We start from the raw sequence: 21,845 nt of genomic DNA, 5'->3' as shown, positions 1-21,845 counted from the left end.
CAGGAGCTGTAGATTCTGTTCTGACATAACCATATTGACATATATGGAATCTGTAAGATTTTGTACTTAGACATTCTATAGTTAGTTGTAAGAGACAAGAGAAGCTAGATTATACTAAATTTTGTAAGTAATAAACTGGTTTAAGCACTAGGCGATTATCTGATTTCAAAGTGGTTTCCCCCTTCTGCCTTTGGTTAATCGTATTCTAAAATTTCCTAAACTGTCTTAGGGTGCTTAGAGTCTTGGTGTCAATAAAAAGTAATTAACAGAGAAATTCCTTTCCCTCATGTGACAGAGCTTAGGAATTTATTTCTTATCTTCTTCAGAGGCCTGGCATTTAATTACTAGCAAGAAAGATTATAATTCAGATGAAGCTTGATGGAATTTTTGGCTCTGGTCAATTTCATTAAAATATTAAGTTAAAAAAAAACTCAAGTTACACTTGCTTGGTTTTACTGCTACATTGTGTGTTAAATATGAAACTTAAATGAATAAATGTAAGTTTTTTTCCACTTACATAGTACAGTATTGGTTTATAATGCCTTGTGTTATGATGGATTGCTGCATTTTGTCATTGTTGGTATAGTTAATATTGTGTCTATCATATACAATATTCTAACACTCTAGGCAGGTTCTCAAATAGCACAACAGTAAGAGACAAAGATAGTACAAAGGGGAACAAATAAGGAGCAGACAGGAAGGTGATGGAGGAGACTCAGCTAGTCCTGGAGAGTGGATGTGGTTTAGACAGGAGATTTAAAGGTAAATTTCTGGAGAGAAATTGAGCAGGGGATGCAGTGTGTGGTGGCTCATGCCTACAGTCTCAACGACTTGGGAGGCTGAGGCAAGATCACAAGTTTGAGGTCAGCCTGGACAACTTAGGTAGATCATCTCAAAATGAAAAAAATAATAATAATAAAAAGAGTATGGATGTAGCTCAGTGGTAAAGCATTCTGTATTTGCTTTCCAGTACCACCACCAAAAAAAAAAAAATATATATATATATATATATATTTTTTTTTTTTTTTTTTTTTTTTTTTTTGGTTGTGGTTTTGTTTTTTGGGGTGTCTTTTTTTTTTTTTTTTTTTTTTTTTGAGCAAGGGGAGAGAAGCCACGGAAGCAGAAGAATGAGGAAAACTGAGCAAGGGAATTGAGAAAAATAAGCAGGAGAAATGACTGATCCCCTCGGGCTGTGGATGCCATTCTCAGGAGTTGGATGTGTTCGATTATGCACAGCTGACTTTCTGAAAGATTACTTTGATCTAATGTGATGGGACTGTTGGGGAGAGCACCTGCATGCTGTTGGAAACGTCCAGATGAAGAGGTAGTGAGGGTTTGAGTGAGGAAACTGGCAGGGGAAATGGAATGAAGGGTATTCAAAAGACATCCTTTAAAAGCAAAAAAAAGGGAGATCTCAGGCATGATTTGATTTGAGAAGGAGAAAGGGAAAAGAAAGGAGCTGAGGAGGACTTTAGCTCTCTGCCCTAGGGGACTGGTAGGTTCCATTGTCATTAACAAGGAGAGGATAGGGAATTGGTATTAGCAATGTTAACTGTGTGAGAGACCAGCAAGATGCCCGAGGGACTGGGGGACAGGGGGCTGCTAGAATGTAGATCCAGGAGACATCTTCCTCTATGTTATAGTTATACCCATGGGTACAGTTGAAACTGTTGGCAGATAAAAGGCAAAAGCCAGTGTGCTCCCTTCCTACATTCATAGTGCAGATGGTGGGGGAGCAAGTGGAAGAGTCGGCATTGAAACAAGCTGCTAAGCTAAGAAACCAGAAGAATGCAGTAACCTTGAAACCAGGAGCAAAGAAAGTTTCCACAGGTGTCCTTAGCTTTAGATGCTGTGGGGAAACCAAGAATGAAGATTACTATCTATAGCTGCTATTCCAAATGCATGAGAATAACTGACCAACTAATATGCAACAGTGGTCATCTTTTTTCAGATTTAACATTATTTTTGTGCACAAAATATAACCTTCAGTGTGTAGTTCTTATTTGTTAAATAGAAAAATGATACATCATTAGCAAAGTAGTTGTGTAGTGGCAGACACACACACACATATAAGTTTACAAGTCTGAAATTCTATTGTGATAGACAACTAACCCCGAGTTTAATGTATTCTCCTTGGATCCAACATTTCTATGACCACCTTTAGGAATTGCTATCACTATAGTGAAAACAAAAGTTTCTGAGATGGAGCAACAATGCATCCAGCAATTTGCTAGAGGGTCTTCTGTTTTCACTTTGGGCATTTCCATTTGGTTTCAGAGTAATGTTGCACTTTTGGAAACTATTAACTTTCCACCATTAGATATTTTGCTTTACTTCTTTGTTAAAACTTGCTGCACTTTAAAAGCTTGATATGGATTTAGGGTCCATGATTTATCTTTCTAGTTTTATATCAAGTTTTATAATAGATGTTAAGGGGAGGGTAACAGTCACTTAACATAAAACTATCTTTCCACTAAAGTACTTGAGTATATTTATTTGGGAAAAGGAGGGATGATTGTAGAGTTTTGGTTTTTCCTGTCCTGCTGGACTGCCTAGGAGCAATACAGTATTGGGAAGCAAGCTGATTAAAGTAATTGATGAAAATAAATTTATTTCTGGCTATCTCTTGGTAAGCTGCAGCAGTGGCTGGCTGGAAATGAAATTATAAGAACATTATGATGAGGAACCAATGCCTGGAAAAAGGATTTATTTTCCTATGCTTTGTAACTTTCTGAACTCTGTAGAAATGTAGCTACATCACTCGATTGCTTGGCCAATTAACTGCTGCCTAAACTATAACCTTGTAAGCTTAGTCCTCAGAACTATCGCTCTTAGGGAGATAAATTCAAGTCATCTTGTCACCACACTCTGCTGCCTGTGGTGAAGGCCACCTGATGACAATACTTGCAGGTGTGTTACCCGTTTTTGTCCTGCACCTGTGAACTACTTATCGTAAATTCCCTGTGCATGGTCTTTAGTCATATAGGCTAAGAATTCAAACCCACCGATGTTGTGATGGTTAAAAAATGATGTCAAATTTCCTATTAAAGCCACGTGTAACCTCAGCTCAGGGCACAGAACTTCAGACTGATGTAAATAGCCTGAGTTCTTCAACTCAGTCTCTTGCAGAGCATGATTTCCATAACATTTATACTTTGTTTTTCAGTGAGGGCAAGTAAGGTGTATTTAAATAAGAGGACTGTTAGATGTGTTAGATGGATGATAAACGTTGGCTTTGTGTTTTCTCACAGCTGCTCGGTGAACTGATCCTGGACCGCCACAACTTTGCCATTATGACCAAGTACATCAGCAAGCCAGAGAACCTGAAGCTGATGATGAACCTCCTTCGAGATAAAAGTCCCAACATTCAGTTTGAAGCCTTTCATGTCTTTAAGGTACAGTGTCAGCTACAGAAATAATGTTGTGGGGATTTTTTCCCCCCAGCTTCAAACAAGAAGCTCCTTCTTTTTACTTTCCTTCCTTTATTCTTGCAAGAAAATTAAATAGGCAGTCTTTTTTGTTTTGCATGATTTAGATGAGACTTTAGAACTATTTTAATGAATGCCTATTTAAGGTTTGCTAACTAATCCATACCTCTAAATATTTTCTTTTTAAAAAAATATTGATCAATTGCATTCTCTCATTAGTCTAATGGCATCAAATCATTACTTGGGTGCTTCAGTGAGGGAAATTTGCCTCAGATAATTACACATGCATTATAAATTCAGAGAAGTTTCATGGCAACATCAAACTTCAGAGGACCTGCCACCCAGTGCCTGGAGTAAAATTAAACAATCATTTTCAAATTAAAAACCATTGGGGAAAAAATGAGCTTCCTCCCTCCTGGTGAGAATCTCTCTGGTACTCACCAAAAACCTCACAGATAGAAAATCCAATGAAGCTAGGCCTTTATGTAGGTCCTTGTCACCACACTCTGGACCTCTGTGCTTTCTCTCTTAAGAGAAAGTCAAATCTTCTTCCCCACTGAAAAAATAGATGATAACATTTCCCAAAAGTGATATGTTCATCACTTTTACATTTTAAGTATAGCCAGAATAAGTAGACCCAAATGATAAACGGTAATGCCAATAAAATATACACATGTGTACATGCATTAGATGGGAGAAACCTACTCTGTAATCCCATTCTGCTAATCTAACTACTCTAAACACTTTAGTAAATTTATTTTCCCTTGCACATATTTAAGAGCTTTTTTTTTTTGTACTGGGGATTGAACTCAGAGGCACTCGACCACTGAGCCACATCCCCAGCCCTATTTTGTATTTTATTTAGAAACAGGGTCTCACTGAGTTGCTTAGTGCCTCACCATTGCTGAGGCTGGCTTTGAACTCGAGATCCTCCTGCCTCAGCCTCCCGAGCAGTTGGGATTACAGGTGTGCACCACCACACCCAACTTAAGGGCATTTTTTTTCTAGCTGTATTCACATTGTACAAACAAGTTTGTATTCTAATTTTATCACTTAATGCTATAAGTAAACACTCTCATTATTGTTATTATAGTTTTTAGAGCCAGTAGTTTTATAAACATCATAGTTTATAACTGGATGTATTTATTCTAGTGGACTTAAACAGTCCTGGGTCATTGATATTTAGGTTATTTGCATATTTTACTACAGTATTGCTGCAGTGCACAGTTTATGCATCCAACTAGCTTTTTCCACATACAAGAATTATTTTCTCATGTTAGACATCTAGGAAAGGATTAAGGGTTCAAAAAATTTCAGGAATTTTTTTGTCTCTCTAATATATATTAAGTCAATAATATTTGTAAGTCAATAAATGGGAGAAATGGCAGTTTATAAAGTAAGTGTTGCTTTGAGCAGTAAAAAAAATGATGTAGTCAGTCTTTCAGCCACCAGATATTTATTGTCCAAAAAGCCATTAGAGTAATTCAGAGCCTAAGTTTATAAGTTCTTTTTGGAATCCTACAACTTAATAAACTCATTTTAAACTCTTTATGGTGGAAATAGCATAATTTTGAAGAACGAGGTAAGGGACTCCATCCTGAAAGATAGTAAGGTCTGAGATGTGACTAACTTTCAGAAACATTTGATTAGTTGGAAGAAGCCAACATTAAAAAGAAGTAATTTACTTAAAGTTTGAAAACATGGAAAACAATACTGTATATAGAGTTACACATATGCAGTTATAGTCAAAAATTATGTGTGGAATGACACCAAATTCAGGACAGCAGCCATGTCAGGAGAGGGGTAGGGAAGAGCATAAGTGATATCGTGGAAAGCATTCAACAGCTTTCAATATTTTGATTAAAAGGCAAACATGGCAAAAATGTTCGACTTGCACAGACCTGCTGGTGGAGACATGCGGTCGATAAGTTATCCCCTGTATTCTTTTTGTGTTAGAATTATCTCATTAAAAGTAAAGAAATGGGATGAAATAAAAATAGTGCTGTAGGACTGGGAAGTGCCATGCGTTATGAAGTGATAGACTTTCTTGGGAATCGTTGACTGTAGGGATTGTAGGAGGCTGTGGTCACGCCATTCGGCTTCCACAGAAGTGTACTCTATCATTGGAGATGAGAACAAGCTGCATATAATTTTGTTTAAAAATGCAGTGTTATAGAAGTGTTCAGTGGGCGGCAAAATAGAAATAACCTGCTTCAGTCCACAGATCAGAATTGGGATCATCTAATCAGTGGACAGAATAGGTACATTTAAAAATAGTTGACCACTTGTTTACTTGTGTGTGTGTAAACTGGGCCTACTCTGGACCCCAACTATGTTTCTTCCAACTGAAGTATGAACTTGATTGTTTACTTCCCAAAAATAATATTTTGCTGTTTAGAAAAAATGTAACAGCCAAGTCCTAGAATTTTTTTTCACATTCTTTATTAATAGTTTTTCCCTCAAAGCTCCTTCTGTATAGGGGCAGAAAGTATGGAACACTGTACTGCAGATTCCTTTGCCATGTGATTAGTGGCTCATTTTTATTAGCTTGCTGATAAGATCAGTATCTCCTCTGAGATGACATTTAGTGTTTCCTAGTATTGACCAGCAGAAGGTGTGTGTGATAGAAAAGCTCTGGATGTAAGTCAAGAGTACTGGGTCTTTGTTGTGGCTCGGTTGCTAGCAATGACTTTGGATATATTTGTATGGATCTGTTTCCTTCCTTGCAAAACGGAAGGGCTAAAGTCTAAAGTTTAGTTCCAAGATGCTAGGTCATAAGACCTGTGTCTCTGTGATCCTGCTTCTCCCAGAAATGAACTTAGAAACAGCTATTGGCTGGCTTTCCCCCTCCAAAGGGCCATGTTGGTACTTCCCACCAAACCATGTAAGGAGGTGGTCTGTGGCATCCGGCTCATACCTAGAGCTGCTGGAACTCAGGCATGCCCAGTGCCAAAAATGGTCCTCAGTGTACTCCTGTCACTGACCCAGCACTTGACCACAACAGCCATTTCCATGAAAACATTTCCTGCTCCAGCTTCTTAAAAATACAAAAGTTGGGGCTGGGGTTGTGGCTCAGTGGTAGAGCGCTTGCCTAGCACGTGTGAGGCAAAGGGTTCGATCCTCTGCACCACATAAAAATAAATAAATAAAAATACAAAAGCCAGCCGGGCACAGTGGCACACACCTATGATCCCAGCAGCTCAGGAGGCTGAGGCAGGAAGATCGAGAGTTCAAAGACAGCCTCAGCAAAATCAGGACACTAAACAACTCAGTGAGACCCTGTCTCTAAGTAAAATACAAAATAGGACTGGGGATATGACTCAGTGGCCAAGTGCCCCTGAGTTCAATCCCTAGTATCCCCCACCCAAAAAGAAAGAATGATCTTAGAATGATAATGGTGTCCATGTGGTCTTATTGCAAAGAATGCAAAATATAGATAAATCTGGTGAAGGAGTAACCATGAATTACTCATTTCCTTAGGAACTGACTTTCTAGCAGACCAGCTGCTCTGGCTGTGATAAACCAAATCTAAGTCTACTTGTGGGGAAGTAGTTGAGATTCAGTAAATTTAGGAATAGACTATGACTTAATAATCATTTTCCCCCAGATTGTACCAGGTCATTAAACAGTGCAAGGCATAGTGGTGTCCACCTGTCCCAGCTCTTCAGGCTGAGACAGGAGGATGGCTTGAGCTCAAGAGTTTGGGACCAGCCTGAGCTGCATAGACAGACCCTGTCTCAAAAAAGAAGTTTTTGCATCAACTTAATGTTTCATCAACAATTTTTAAATAGTGTAGAATAGCCAGCTTTATCAGGTCCTCATTTAATCTTATTTTATTTTGCCCCTTGTGCTTATTTTAACAAACAGGCAGGGGAGAAAAGTGAAAACCTACAATTAAAACCTCACTTTGCATTTCTATTTTTAAATACATGTTCTTTAAAAAATTCATAAAATAGGAATTGAGGGCATAGTTCAGTGGTAGTGTGCTTGCTGAGCATTGCCTATATTTTATAATTGAGAATACTATCCAGAATAAGAATAATTTTTTTTTCCTTTGGTACTGGAGATTGAGCCCAGGGCCTATCATGCTAGGCATCATTCCACCACTGAGCTACACCCACAGCACTAGAAAAAAAAATTTAAGTTGCTTTTCCACATAATTTTGGAATAAATATATAGCTTCCTATGTAATTTCCACAATTGTGTGAAATTTATAGATCCTCCAGACTTGAGTTCCAAAATATCAAAGCAATTGCAGTAACAACAGTGTAACTAACAATTTAACGTTCTGGAGTTTCCAGTGCACTTTGCCCTGAAAGGGCCTATACTCCTCGTCCCATCTTGAAGTCAGGTAGGTGGAGCACCTTCGCTTTGTGGCTGAGGAAACTGGGAGACCTTTTATAGTATTACTAAAAGAAGTAACAGTACAGTCTTTCTTTGGTCAGAGGATAATATAATTTTTCTAACATATTATCCAGTATTATTATGTTATATTATTTTTAAATCATTTTTAGTTGTGGATAAACCTTTATTTTATTTATTTATATATGGCACTGAGAATCAAACCCGGTGCCTAACACAAGCTAGGCAAGCATTCTACCACCGAGCTACAACTCCAGCCCTATTATATTATGTTATTTAGATTTTCTCACTTTGCATTGGTATCTACATAATGAAGGAAGAATCATTTTAATCATTGAACACAATTGGAAATAATAAACAAAAAATATCTTTTCAGCCAAAATAAAACTTTGAAATAGTTAAAATGAGTTCTTAGGGTTTGTTTTGCTGTGGTACTGGGAATCAAACCTTGAAAACACTAAGCATGTACTCTACCACTGAACACATTCCCAGCTAGCTACTGGGTTTGTTTGTTTATTGGTACTGGGGATGGAACCCAAGAACACTTTACTACTGAGCTACGTCCTCACCTTTAATTTTTTTTTTTTTTTTTTTTTTGAGACAGGGTTTTGCTAACTTGCCTAAACTAGCCTCAAATTTGTGATCCTCCTGCCTCAGCCTCCCAAGTATTGGGATTATAGGCATGTACCACTACACCCAGCCAAGTTATTGGGTTTAAATTTGATAGCAAATGTTTAGGAAAGTAATTAATTTTATATGTGATATTAATGGTGATTTATTGGGGGAAATGACAATAGTAATTTGATGACAAAGTAATTAACTAAACAGTAATTACTTACTGTGTGCTAGGGAGTCTGGTAAACATTTACAGGGATTATCGCCTTTAATCCTTTTAAAACCTAGTGAAGGGCTGGGGATGTGGCTCAAGCGGTAGCGTGCTAGTCTGGCATGCGTGCAGCCCGGGTTCGATCCTCAGCACCACATACTGACAAAGATGTTGTGTCCACCAAATACTAAAGAATAAATATTAAAATTCTCTCTCTCTCTCCCTCTCTCTCACTCTTTCTTAAAAAAAAAAAAAAAAAAAAAAAAAAAAAACCTAGTGAAGTTTTGGCAATAAAAAGAATGAGTACTATATTCATGCTACAACATGAATGAACCTTGAAAACACCATGCTAAGTGAAAGAAGCCAGTCACAAAGAGCACACATGGATAAATCCATCAGTATGAAATGTCTAGAACTGGCAAGCCTCCAGAGGCAGAAAGTACATCAGTGCCCACTGGAGCTGGGGGCTTGCATGGGGAGTGGGGAGTGACAGCTAACAGGTACAGTGTTTCTTTCGGGGATGATAAAAATGTCCTGAAGTTGCCTGTGGTGATGCACAACTCCGAATCCACTAAACATCGCTGAAACACACTGTCAGTGGGTGAACTGTGTGGTACGTGGACTGTAATATCTCATGAAAGTGGGGCTGGGGTTGTAGCTCAGTGGTAGAGCGCTTGCCTCGCATGCGTGAGGCCCTGGGTTCGATCCTCAGCACCATATATAAATAAATAAATAAAAATAAAGATATTGTGTCCATCTACAACTAAAAAATAACAAAGAATTTAAAAAAAATATCTCAAGAAAGCTACTTTTGAAAACTTCAAAACCACAATGAAATATAGACCATGTGACTCTCTTCTCCCTACAAAACTACCTACAAAACTTGAATTATTTAATACAAATTAATGTATTCTGTATCTCTTAGGAAGTTTCCAGACATCCACCATATGTTTGCCTGTCAAAATTCTGAAAATGCTTAAAGAAAGTTTAGAAAGAAGGCTGAAAACAGACTCAAAAGTAGTCTCTTTGACTCACTAGTTTACTTAAAACAAAAGTTTTAAAGATAAGAAAAATGTGGACTGGGGTTTTGGCTCCGCAGTAGAGTGCTTGCCTCGCACTTGTGAGGCCCTGGGTTCAATCCTCAGCACCACATAAAAATAAAATAAACAAAATAAAAGTATTGTGTCCGGGGCTGGGATGTGGCTCAAGCGGTAGCACGCCCACCTGGCATGCGTACGGCCCGGGTTCGATCCTCAGCACCACATACAAACAAAGATGTTGTGTCCGCCAAAAACTAAAAAAATAATATATATATATATATATATATATATATATATATATATATATATATATATATATAAAGGTATTGTGTCCAACTACAGTTAAAAAAATTTTTTTTTAAGATAAGAAAAAGTGCTTATAGTTTTGCTCCTCCTTGCCCTCATCTCTAGACAAGCAATGAAGAACCTTTGGATCAAACAGCACATTTCTGCCTCTGTGGAGAGTGGGCACCCCTGGAGGAGGCTCACAGTCCTCAGCCTGGCACCTGGGGATCCTGTTTTAACTATTCTGAGCCTTGTCTAGAGAGTAGGGACAAAAAGGATTTTCCTCCCAGAGTTGTTGTAAGGACAAAAGAATGCAATCTCCATAAAATGTTAGCACAAAGCCCAGGGCATCACAAGGACCTAGGCCAGATCTGTGGCCTAGTCAGCTAGGCCTTTCAAGTGGTCTCACTTAGTATATGAAGAATCTGCAAATGGTAAAACCATATTGTTAAGTGAAAATATAGGTCACAAACCATTAGGTACACTTTATTTGTAATATATTTACATATACCTGTACGCACAGAAAAATAAAGAAAGAAAGAAAGAATGTGCACCAAATATTCACATGGTTACCTTTGGGTAGAAAAGTTGAGTGATTTTGCAGAGGGAGATGCTGAGGATGGGACCTGGGGCCTCCCGCCTTGCTAAGCAAGTGCTCTGCCACTGAGCCACACCTCTGGCCTTGTAAGTGATGTTTTTACTTTCTTTTTGCTTTTCTTCATTTCCCTGGTTTTCTACGCATCTCACTTATATAATCAGTGATGATAAGAAGGGTGGCAGTGAGGAGGGGGATTTCAGGTGATTCTACAAATTTTTAAAGTGTCCTTCCCTGCCACCACCCTAACTTTCCTCACAGGGTCTTATTCCTCCTTTGCTGTCCAGTCCTGGTGTGGGCGTACCAAACTCATAGATACTAACCTAGCTTGTAGCAGAGGCAGGAGTCAGGTCCTTTCTTAAGACAGGAAAAGAAGTTACCTGTCTCTGATCAAAACTAAGAAGTATTGTATCAAAATATTCCAAATAGGGCTGGGGATGTGGCTCAAGCGGTAGCGCGCTCGCCTTGCATGCGTGTGGCCCGGGTTCGATCCCCAGCACCACATACAAACTAAGATGTTGTGTCTGCCGAAAACTAAAAAATAAATATTAAAATTCTCTCTCTCTCTCTCTCTCTCTCTCTCTCTCTCTCTCTCTCTCTCTCTTTAAAAAAAAAAATTCCAAATATTTATTTACTACTCAGATTTGTATTCATTCGAGTAAAAATAGGGTTGTTTTAGGGCTGGGGATGTGGCTCAGTGGTAGAGCACTTGCTTAGCATGTGCAAGGCCCAGGTTTCAATCCCCAGCACCACAAAAAAACAAAATAGGGTTGTTTTATTTCACACTTTCATGGGATGAAACTTAAGTCACTTTCAGGTGACATGTAAAAAGCATTCCAGACTTACAACATGCACCATTGACGATCATGCCTGAAACACAGAAGATGAACCCTTCAATACCTTGTCTGGCTCAAATCAGTCTTGGTAAAGGAGCATGTATGTGAAATTAATGAGTATGTTGGCAAGAGATAGACCTTTTAAGTTTTCATAAAAAGCATTCAAGCTTAAAATTGAGAGCAAAATATTTTTAGCTTTAGTTTTCTGAACTAAAAATATTTGAGTTGTGGTCATAAAATTTTCATGCTTGTAAACTCCATAAAGCACACTTCTGAGATATGTTAGATTAACAAAGGGACACAAGCCATAAAATGGCACTCTAAAAAGTAGTCATAGATAATTTCATTTCTTTAACTTGTTTTGGGGTATTTTGAAAATGCATCTCAGTGAGGACAACAGAGAGAACACCAAGACGATATTCTAGAGAGACAAGTCAAAAGATTCAGTTCCCCACACCTGAGTTAGCAGAGTTCCACCTTCTCAGGCCTTGGCTTGGGCCCCTGGGAATCGTCCTGCAGATTGCACTAGTCGCCTCTAGTTAGTAGAAACCTTCAGAGGCAGCAGAGTTCAGGAGCCATAAAAAAACAAAAATATGGAGAATTTTAAAACTTGAAAACAAACTGAACATTTTTCTTAGGTTTATGGTCCTGGATGTGGGTTAAGTGAACTTGATTCAATGATACCTGTCTGCAAATTCCACCACATTTTTGAAACAGAACTTAAGTTTATCCAGTATATTTCATCTTTTCCCCCCATTTAGGTAATAAAGACTGTTATGAGTTATTTATGTAGCTACCACAAAATGCCAGGCAATTTTTAGCTAAAATGCCACAACAACTCTCTTGTAAACAAATGATGACCAGAAGAAGCAAACAGTTTGGCTCCAGTGTGTGATTTCCCAACATACTAATAGGTCTCCGCCAAACGTCAGGCATTTTTATGTAACAGTGTAAACAAGTCTGGAAGACTTTTTTTTTTTTTTGTACGTAACAATTTTAGAATTTTAGTTTATTGTTGTAAAAGTCATATAACTTGAAATTCAGTATATTAACCATTTAAAAGTGTACAATTTAGTGACATTTAGTATTTTTACAAAAGTTGTGCAACTGACCCCACTGTGTAGTTCCAGAACATTCCATCACTCCAAAAGGAAGCCTGTGTTCATTAAGCAGTGCCTCCCATTTTCCCTTACCCCCAGGCCCTGCCAACCTCAAATCTGCTTTCTGGCTCTATGGATCTGCCTTTATTCTGGATATTTTACATAAATAGAATCAAATCCATGTTGTTGTATGATCAACCAGTCCTTCGTTACTCTTAATGGCCACATAATATTCCATTGTGTAGATATCAGTTCTTCAGCTGATGGGCACTCTGTTTCCACTTTGAGATAGTGTGAATAGTGCTGCTTCAGGCAATAGAACGCAAATTTGTGTTTGAACAAATATATTTTCCATTTTTAGGGATAGAATTGTTCCATCATATGGTAATTCAATGTCTAACTTCCTGAGGAAATGCCATACTATTTTCCACAGAAGCTACATTTTGTACATTCCCATCAGCAAAGTAGGGTTCCAATTTCTCTTCATCCTTGTCACACTTGTTATTGTCAGTTTTATTTTTTTAATTGTAACCATCCTCGTGGGTATGAAAAGATTTCTCATAAGGTTTTGATTCATATTTCCCTAATGACTAATGATCCAGAGCATTTTTTTCATGTGCTTATTGGTCACTGAAGTACCTTCTTTGGAGAAATGTCTATTCGAGTCCTTTACCCCTTGAATGGATTGTTTTTTTGTTGTTGAATTGTAAGAGCTCTTTATGTATTCTAGATGCAAGGCACTAATCAGATATATGATTTGCAAATACTTTCTCCCATTCTGTGGGTTTTCTGTTTTACTTATCTCCTAATAGTGTCTTTATTTTCACAAAGGTTTAAAATTTAATGAAATCCACTCTGTTTTCTTTAGTTGCTTGTACTTTTAGTGTCCTATGTAAGACCATGACCAAATTGAAGGTCACAAACATGTACCGCAATGTTTTTCTTTCTTTTTTTTTTTTTTTAATTTTAATATTTATTTATTTATTTTAGTTTTCGGCAGACACAACATCTTTGTTTGCATGTGGTGCTGAGGATCGAACCCGGGCCGCACACATGCCAGGCGAGAGCGCTACCACTTGAGCCACATCCCCAGCCCCAAGCCGCAATGTTTTTCTCTGCAAGTTTTATTAGCTTTGATATTTAGGTCTTTGATTGATTTTGAATTAATTTTTATTCAGAGTGTGAGCTGAGGGCCCAATGTCATTCTTCTGTATATGAATTTCCAGTTGTCCTATGTTGGATTTTTTTTTTATCATGAAATTGTTTTGGGTTTTGTCAAATACTCTTCTTATATTCATTGAGATGATTGTATGGTTTTCCTTCATTCGATTAATGTGATATGTTAGTTTCCTAGGGCTGCCGTAACAGAGCATCACAGGCTGAGAAACTTGTTCTCTCACAGGTCTGGAGACCAGAAGTCCACAGTCACAGTGTCACCAGGAGTCCCTTTAGGAGCCGCTCAGGGGGAATCTTTGCATCTTCTCTGCCAGCTTCTGCTGGTTGCCAGCACCCGTGGCATTCCTTGACCTGTCCCCGAGTCACTCCATTTTCTCTCTCCCTCTTCACATGCCGTTCTCTCTACATACATAGGAATCTCTGAAACCAAAGTTCCCACTTATTATAAGTACCCCAGGGATCTGCATCCCTCTCTGACCTCATGTCACCCAGTGGCATTGGCCATGGTATGTAATTTTTTAAAGTAGGCTGCTGGACTTAGTTTGCTAATATTTGATAGGATTTTTTTCATTTTTGTTCATAAAGGGTATGATCTGTAGTTTTCTCATCTGCTTTAGTTTATCAAGGTATTTTTGACCTCACGGAATAAGGAAGTGTTCCTTCCTCTTTGAGGAAGAATTTGAGAAATATTGGTGTGCATTTTTCTTTATGTCTGGTGGAGTTGACCAGTGAGTTCATCTGGTCTTGGGTTTTCTTTATTGAGAGTTTTGGATTATTGATTTGATCTCTGTGTATTTCTGTTGCTTCTATGAAACTTGACAGTTTCATCTAGGTTATCTAACATGTTGGCATGCAATTGTTCATTGTATTCTTTCATGATCCTTTTTGTTTCTGTAAGGTTGTGATTAATGTTTTCACTTTCATTTCTGACTTTCATAATTTGAATCTTCTTTTTGTCACTCTAGCTAACAACTTGTCAATTTTGTTGACCTTTTCAAGGAACCAACTTTTGGTTTTATTGATTCTCTGTGTAGTTTTTCTCTGTTTTGTTTTTCTGTCTTCTAATCTTTTCTTGCTTTGGTTTAGTTAGCTAGTTTTCTAGTTCTGTGGGGTTTTTTTTTTTTTTTTTTTTTTTTGGTTTGGTTGTTTTTTTTGTTTTGTTTTGTTTTGTTTTTTTGAGTTATAGGTGGACAGAATGCCTTTATTTTATTTGTTTATTTTTATGTGGTGCTAAGAATTGAACCCAGCACCTCACACTTGCTAGGCAAGTGCTCTGCCACTAAACTACACCCCTAGCCCCTTTTTCTAGTTTTTAAGGTGTAATTAGGTTATTGAGCTGCAATATTTCAATCTTTCTGTTTGAATATAAGCATTTTTGTCTATATATTTCTAGCTGATCACTGCTTTTAGTCATCTTCTAAGTTCTGATATGTTATTTTCATTTTTGTTTGTCTCAAAGTATTTTATCCTTTTTATGGTACTTGGGAGTAAACCCAAGGGTGCTCTACCACCAGGCCGCATACCCAGTCCCCCACCCTTGATTTGAAGCAGAGTCTTGCTAAGTTGCCCAGGCTGCTTCTAACTTGAAATCCTTCTGCCTCAGCTTTCCAAATCGCTGGGATTACAGGTGTATTCCACTACACCTGGCTCAGTGTTTTCTAATTTCTCTTCTGATTTCTTTGTCCCAGTGGAACTTAGGGTACTTTATAGCCCAGAAGGTCAAAGATCAGCTCCTTCATGTCACTTGTGACCTGCGAAGTGGAAATTAGGGAGATCCTTTTCCTTTGTGTGCAAAGCAGTCCCCAGCAGGCTGAAGGTTGGCCTTACTCTAGATAAGCAATGAGGGCTGCCAAAAGATTGTTCCATGGTGAGCCACTAATGACCACGGGCACAGTGTTTCCAAAGAGTGCTCTGCACTTCTTAGCAACTGGTGTGTGAGCAAGAGACCCAAGGCCCTTTGATGGACACTATGGAAACATCAAGAATTAACATAGAGGGGGCTGGGGCTGAAGCTCAGTGGAAGTGCACTTGCCCAGCATGTGTGAGGCACTGGATTCAATTCTCAGCACTGCATAAAAATAAATAAAATAAAGGTCTGTCAACAACTAAAAAAAAAATGTTAAAAAAAAAAAAAGAATTAACATAGCATATGTATATGAGAGAGAGAATGGCGGGGGGAGAGAGAAACAGAAACACACAATTTCAGAAATAAATTGGCCAGGGCTGGGAATGTAGCCCAGTGGTAGAACGCTTGCCTGGCATGTGCAAGGTCCTGAGTTCAATCCCCAGTTCCACACAAAAAAAAGAAAGAAAGAAAGAAAGAAATTGTCCAAATAAGCTGTCAGAGATTTACAGGATTTGGTTTCCAGTTTTGAACCTCACCTGGCAAAATGTCACATTTTCTCAGTTTTCACAAATGGAGACAAGCATCCTGTGGTCCCAGCATTAGGCCTCATGAGCTCTCTGAGCCTGGCAGGAGCACTGATCCTGATTGCTGATGCCCACTGAATGCTGGTTGGGTGCCAGGCACTTTTCTAACGCGTGTATGAGAATGCGTGTGGTGTTCTCATTAAGCCTCACTGTTGCCTGATAACACATAGGTCCTGTCCTTTATCCCCATTTTACAGATGAAGAATCAGAGTTGCAGGCAAGTAAAGGAAGTTTGCAGGACCATAGAGATATGAAGTGGTGGTGCCAGGGTTTAGACCCAGGCAGGGTGCCCCAGAGTCCATCCTTCAACCATACCACTATGTGGGTCCAGCTTCTTAACTTCCTTAAACCTCTCTGTGTCCTCGTGTATCAGATGTGGGTGACAGTTTTTATACTTCAGGGCTGTGGTGTGGATTAAGCGTTCTGAAGAGTGTGAAGCATTAAGCCTGGGAGTGAAATTAACCAGTAGGACTGTGCATGGGCAATGCCACGTCACGTATATGTGGACATGAACGAGGGTGATAGGGCAGGTACAGGGTCCTAAGCCCAGGTCAGAGCTTCATCCCCACAGTCACAAGTCCCTGTGCTGCAGAAGGCTTCAGGACACCCACCCCCGCGCTGCTGGTGCTCTGCAGCCTCCTCAGCCCCACCAGGTGGGGGTCCTCTGACTTCTGGTGATGAAGCCTGAGGCTTAGAGATGAAAAGCATCTTCCACTTAGCGAGAGCCTGTCTCAGAATAAAACATAAAAAGGACTGGGGGATGTGACTCAGTGGTTAGACTCTTCAGGTTCAGTCCCTGGTACTAGCGGGGGAAAGCATTTGTTTGTGAAAACACTGCTAATAAGTGGGAGAAGTGGGATCTGAACATGGAGGGCCCTGGGCACTACACTCATGGACAGAGCCCCCGTCCTCCCCACGCTCACTCCTCTGCTGTTCCCGCAGCCTCCATCCCTGCCATCTCCAGTTTCCACTGGCGCAGTTCCCTACCTGGAACACTCCCTCTTGTTGCCACCACTTGTAAAAATTCTCTCCGTGACTCATGAACTGGCCCACATGCCACCAACACCATGAGCCCTCCAGTTCCAAGTGCAAAATCTAATGTTATCTCCAGTTTCTTGGAAGCTCCTGCTTATTCTCCTTACTTGCTGGAGTGAGAGAACCTTAAGGGCTCAACCTCACAGCACCCACAGCCCTAGAACCAAGCCCCGTCGCGGTGCGCTCCCCATCATCGGCTTGTGTGCTGCTGGGGCTGCAGGGCAGGCGGGTGGTGCAGAGGGGCCACTCAGAGGCCCTTGGCCCTTTTGAGGAGTCAGGAGCCTAGAACAAGACACCAGCGTGTCTGTCAGGGTTAGGGACCTGGGATCTGTTTTCTAGTCATATAGCTATTGTGTTAGTCAGCTTTTTCACTATTGTGACGAAACGACTTGACAACAATAATTTTAGAGGAGGAAAAGCCTATTTGGGGCTCACAGTTTCAGAGGCCTCAGTCCATAGGTGGCCAACTCCATTTCTTTGGCCCTGAGGTGAGGCAGAGCATTATGGCAGAAAGGTGTGGAAGAGGAAAGCAGCAGCCAAGGACATGGTACCAGGAAGCAGAGAGAGAGAGAGAGCTCCACTCTCCAGGGATAAAATATATACTCCAAATGCATGCCCCAATGACCCGCCTCTTTACACCCTACCTGCCTACAGTTACCATCCAGTTAATCCCTGTCGGGTCATTAAGACACTGAGTAGAATAACTCTCATAACCCAGTCGTCTCACCTCTGAATTTTCTTGCATTGTCTCACACATGAGCTTTTGAGGGACACCTAATATCTAACCCATAACAGCTATATATGTGACAGTAACTAGGAAGTGTGTCTGTTACAAAATAGTGCACTGATACCTTTGTTTGTTTGTTTGTTTGTTTGCAGTACTAGGGATTAAACCTGGGGCCTCATGCTTGTTAGACGAGCACTCTGCCTCTCAGTTGCTTCCCCACTGCACCAATTGATACTAGTTTTGAGTTATTGTGTCCTGATATCATGGTTGTTGCTCTCCTTTGTGTTGTAACTGAGTTGTTTTATTTTGGGTTTGGATTTTTTTTTTTTTTTTGAGGGGGAGGGGTTGCTGAGGATTGTGCCCAGGGATCTCAAGCAAATTAGGCAAGCACTGTTCTACTGAGCTACAACCCTAGTCCCTTACCTGAGGTATCAACCAGGAGTATGCATAAGAATCTTGGTGGAATGTTACGAAGATACAGAATGTCAAATCTCCCCCGCACCAGGTCTGCTTGATTTAGATTCTCTAGGAGATGGGACCCTTTTTTTTTTTTTTTTAAACTTAGGGATTGAACCCAGGTGCACTTAATTTCAGAGACACATCCCAAGTTCTTGTTATATTTTTAAATTTTGAGGCAGGATCCCACTAATTTGCTGAGCACCTTGCTATGTTGCTGAGGCTGGCTTTGAACTCCCAATTCTCCTGCCTTGGCCTCCCCAGCCACTGGAATTACAGGCCTGCCCCACCTCATCCAGCAAGTCACTTTTAAAATTCTAAGAAACCAGTGCCATTGGTGACTTCCAGGGGAGAAAGGAGACAGGGAGACTGCTTGAGTACATTATCTTTTCAAAAAATAAAGTATAAAATGATGAGCATATGCAAACACTGCTTGCAGCTCATGTTCACATGCGTATTTGTCTAGAGGAAATTAGTAAAATGTGCCTGGGAATGGTAGGTAGCTCACTACTGAGGGCGGGTGTTGGAGAGGTGGAAGGCAAGAGTTTGGTTCCATTTGTAATATTTGATTAATGTCTATTAAAAAGAAAGATTCAAAGCAAAATGGCAAAACCTGTTCAGTTTGTCCAGTGAGTATGTCAATGTCTGTTGTATTCCGTTTGAAAGATTTCATAGTTCTAAGCAAATATTTAAAATGAAAACAAAGTAAAAGTCAAAAATATTCCAGGATCGCTCTGCTGTGCTCCAGGTGAGCTGCCCAGAGCTGGCTCGGCCAGGTGACGTGCTGATCTTCAGTAAGGAGGCATCCTCAGGGGCTTTCTTCATGTTCGTCAGACAAGTAACACATGAAACTTAAGGAGGGTCTGCGGGGTCCCTGGCGTGGGGCCCCTGTCTTAGGTTCTCGTCTCCTTGTGTTTCAGGTGTTTGTGGCCAGTCCTCACAAAACCCAGCCTATTGTGGAGATTCTGTTAAAAAATCAACCCAAACTCATTGAGTTTCTGAGCAGCTTTCAGAAGGAAAGGACAGATGACGAGCAGTTCACCGACGAGAAGAACTACCTGATTAAACAGATCCGGGACTTGAAGAAACCGGCCCCCTGAAGACAGTTTCCTGCCATGGTCACGTGTCCCCTTTGCCCAGTTCGTACAATGTCATATCAAAAAGTCGTCATTCTTGGGGAGACTTTGGAGGTGCCTGTTTTTTCTTAACTACTTGTTCAGGGTGGATGGAATATAAACATTTGAATGGAAAAAATTAATCTAGAATAATATATTCATTTTAATTAAGTCTGTGATTATTTATGTGAAATCAGAGCCATTGTATTAGAGGTTGACGGATGAGTCATCACAGAGGAGCTCAAATGTCAGGCTCCTCGGAGTCCTGGGGTGGGGTGGGGGGACGAGGGGTGTGGCCAGGAGGTGGGAAACCCTTCTGCCCATCTGTACTTGAGCAGATTTCTTAAGGTGCAGGCAGATGCCAGAGGACAGGCTACTGGTGTCAGTCCTGGGTGTGCTTTTGTCTCTGCCCGGTATATCATGGTCATCTCCCCACCCCACCCAGGACTGGGGATTGAACCCCGCACCTTGCAGATGCTAGGCGATTGCTCTGCCACTGGTTACATACCACGCCCTGCCCAGGATGCTGACTGAAATTAATGGCTGCCCGCCTCTCAGCTCACTTTCTGCTCACTGTCCCACGTTCCATCCCATGCCCAACCCACGGCACCTACTCCAGCTGCAGTGGGTCAGCAGGGAGCAACCAAGTAGGATCAGGGTGGGTCAACAAGGGCTGTGATGTATATAAAGGACCCACAGGGCGGACCTGCTCACAGGAGAACTGCAAACAGGTGGTTCCAGACAAAGTCACTGCTGTTCCATGTTGACTTCTGGAGGGTCAGTGATTGGACTATTTCATTCATAATTGTCACTGTGGAATGAATGTTTGTGGTGACAGTGTATTTTTAAGTGAGTAGAAATCATTGCACTGGAATTGTAGTGGGTACAAACCATAGGTCCAGAGGGTCACAGCAGGGGACTTCTACCAACAGGCGATATGGCCCATGGAAAGGCAAATGATTCATACATGAAAAAAAAAAAAAATCCACATGACTTAAGGTTCTTTTTTCCCCAGTTGTGACATTCTGTCACTATCAAGAGGTCTTCTGTGAAAAAGTAAATCTAAAAACTTTGGTTCCAGATGCTCTCTTACATTCCAGGATAATTAAGGAGTTAATCTACGTTCCTTTGAAAGGTCAAGAAACTAAAGATAAATAAGTTTGTTAAATGTTATGACTTGTTTTCAGACATCAAATATATAAAACGAAATTTTCAAGCTATTTCTAGAACATGAAGGGTACAATGGCTACTCTGTGTTTTCTATGATTCTGTTTCTAAATCATAAGCTGTTCCCTTCCATGGGAACTGTAAAATTTTACAAAACTTGGGTGCTGTGTTCTGTCCTTCAGCCAGAGATTTCTCCACCCAGAGAGGAGAAAGAAATGCGTTGTCCAGGATCAGTGCCCTTGGTGGAATTTTGTACCTGAAGAATGACCTGGCAGGGCATGTCCCTTCCTGGCTGGGGTGCAGGAGCCCTGAGGCAGATGGTCTGGGTGGGACCTGCCACACCGTCTCATAGCAGCTCTGGCATGTGCCAGCAAGAGGGTCAGTGCCAGCTCCTGAGGACCTGGGTTTTCTAGTCACTGAAGTCACATTATTTTAATAACACTCCCTGGAAGTCCAGAGTCCCTTAGAATTTGGCTTTTCTGGGTTTGCTTATTTGATTAAAAGAGATGAGTGCAAATATTTTTAAAGGAAAATGAAATAACTATTGGAAATGTATTTGGTTGCTTAATGGTGTTACATAACATCATGGGACACATGTTTTTCATTGAAAAGTAAAACTTTATTATAATTTATTTTTACAAAGAAAATATTTTATTTTCTCTGGGCTTGAGTTAGCTCTTCCCCTAGTGTCCCCTTATCGTTACTCCGTACCTGTCAAAAAGAAAACTAGTTTCCCACACGGTAAATGAAGTAGCTGGGGTTTTGCTGTGATGCGAGTTTGTAAATTATTAACTCAAAAGGGGAACAGGAAGCTCACCGTCAAACTGTTTGCACAAAGATCACTGTAAATATTGTGAGAATTGAATTTTGAAAAGGTCATATTTAATAATCTATTTCTAAAGCACATGTTTAAATAAAGACTGACTAAATAAAAAGATCCCACACACACTGGTCGGTCTCATTCCTCTACGTGTGGGTCATGCCGCTGTGTTCTTGTCATTGCTCCAAACAGCAAAGGCCCCAGGCTCGAGGTTGAACCAGGCTTGGTGGGGTTCTGAGACCCGGTGCACATTCCATCAGCCAAGTGTTGATAACTGCCCACAACCCAGTGCCACCTGCCTGGCACTAAATCCACACATTCCATTATCAATACTCACTGAGGCTGAGACTCATTCCCATGAAGTATTTGAGGACATGGGGGTTCTGAGCAGCTTAACTATCCCAGCCATAATGGAATGTGCTAGATAGAGACCGAAAGTGGCTGGAG

The 21,845-nt window shown here is 40.3% G+C and overlaps 1 protein-coding gene across 5 annotated transcripts in view; it reads left to right on the top strand.

Moving 5' to 3' along the window:
• The window catches only part of Cab39l (calcium binding protein 39 like), a 136,249-nt gene extending 114,736 nt beyond the window's left edge, over nt 1–21,513 (top strand). For all 5 annotated transcript variants that reach the window (XM_076872723.1, XM_076872724.1, XM_076872721.2 and 2 more), the window contains 2 exons: nt 3,252–3,395; nt 19,217–21,513. In XM_076872723.1, coding sequence (XP_076728838.1) covers nt 3,252–3,395; nt 19,217–19,396 — 324 coding nt within the window. In that variant the 3' untranslated portion in view covers nt 19,397–21,513. The remainder of the gene's footprint in view (nt 1–3,251; nt 3,396–19,216) is intronic.
• Nucleotides 21,514–21,845: the final 332 nt, after the last annotated feature.

The sequence above is a fragment of the Callospermophilus lateralis genome, chromosome 12, assembly GCF_048772815.1.
Source record: "Callospermophilus lateralis isolate mCalLat2 chromosome 12, mCalLat2.hap1, whole genome shotgun sequence".
NCBI lineage: Eukaryota > Metazoa > Chordata > Mammalia > Rodentia > Sciuridae > Callospermophilus > Callospermophilus lateralis.
Note: the sequence above shows the minus strand (reverse complement) of the source record. Positions and strands in the feature narration are given on the sequence as shown.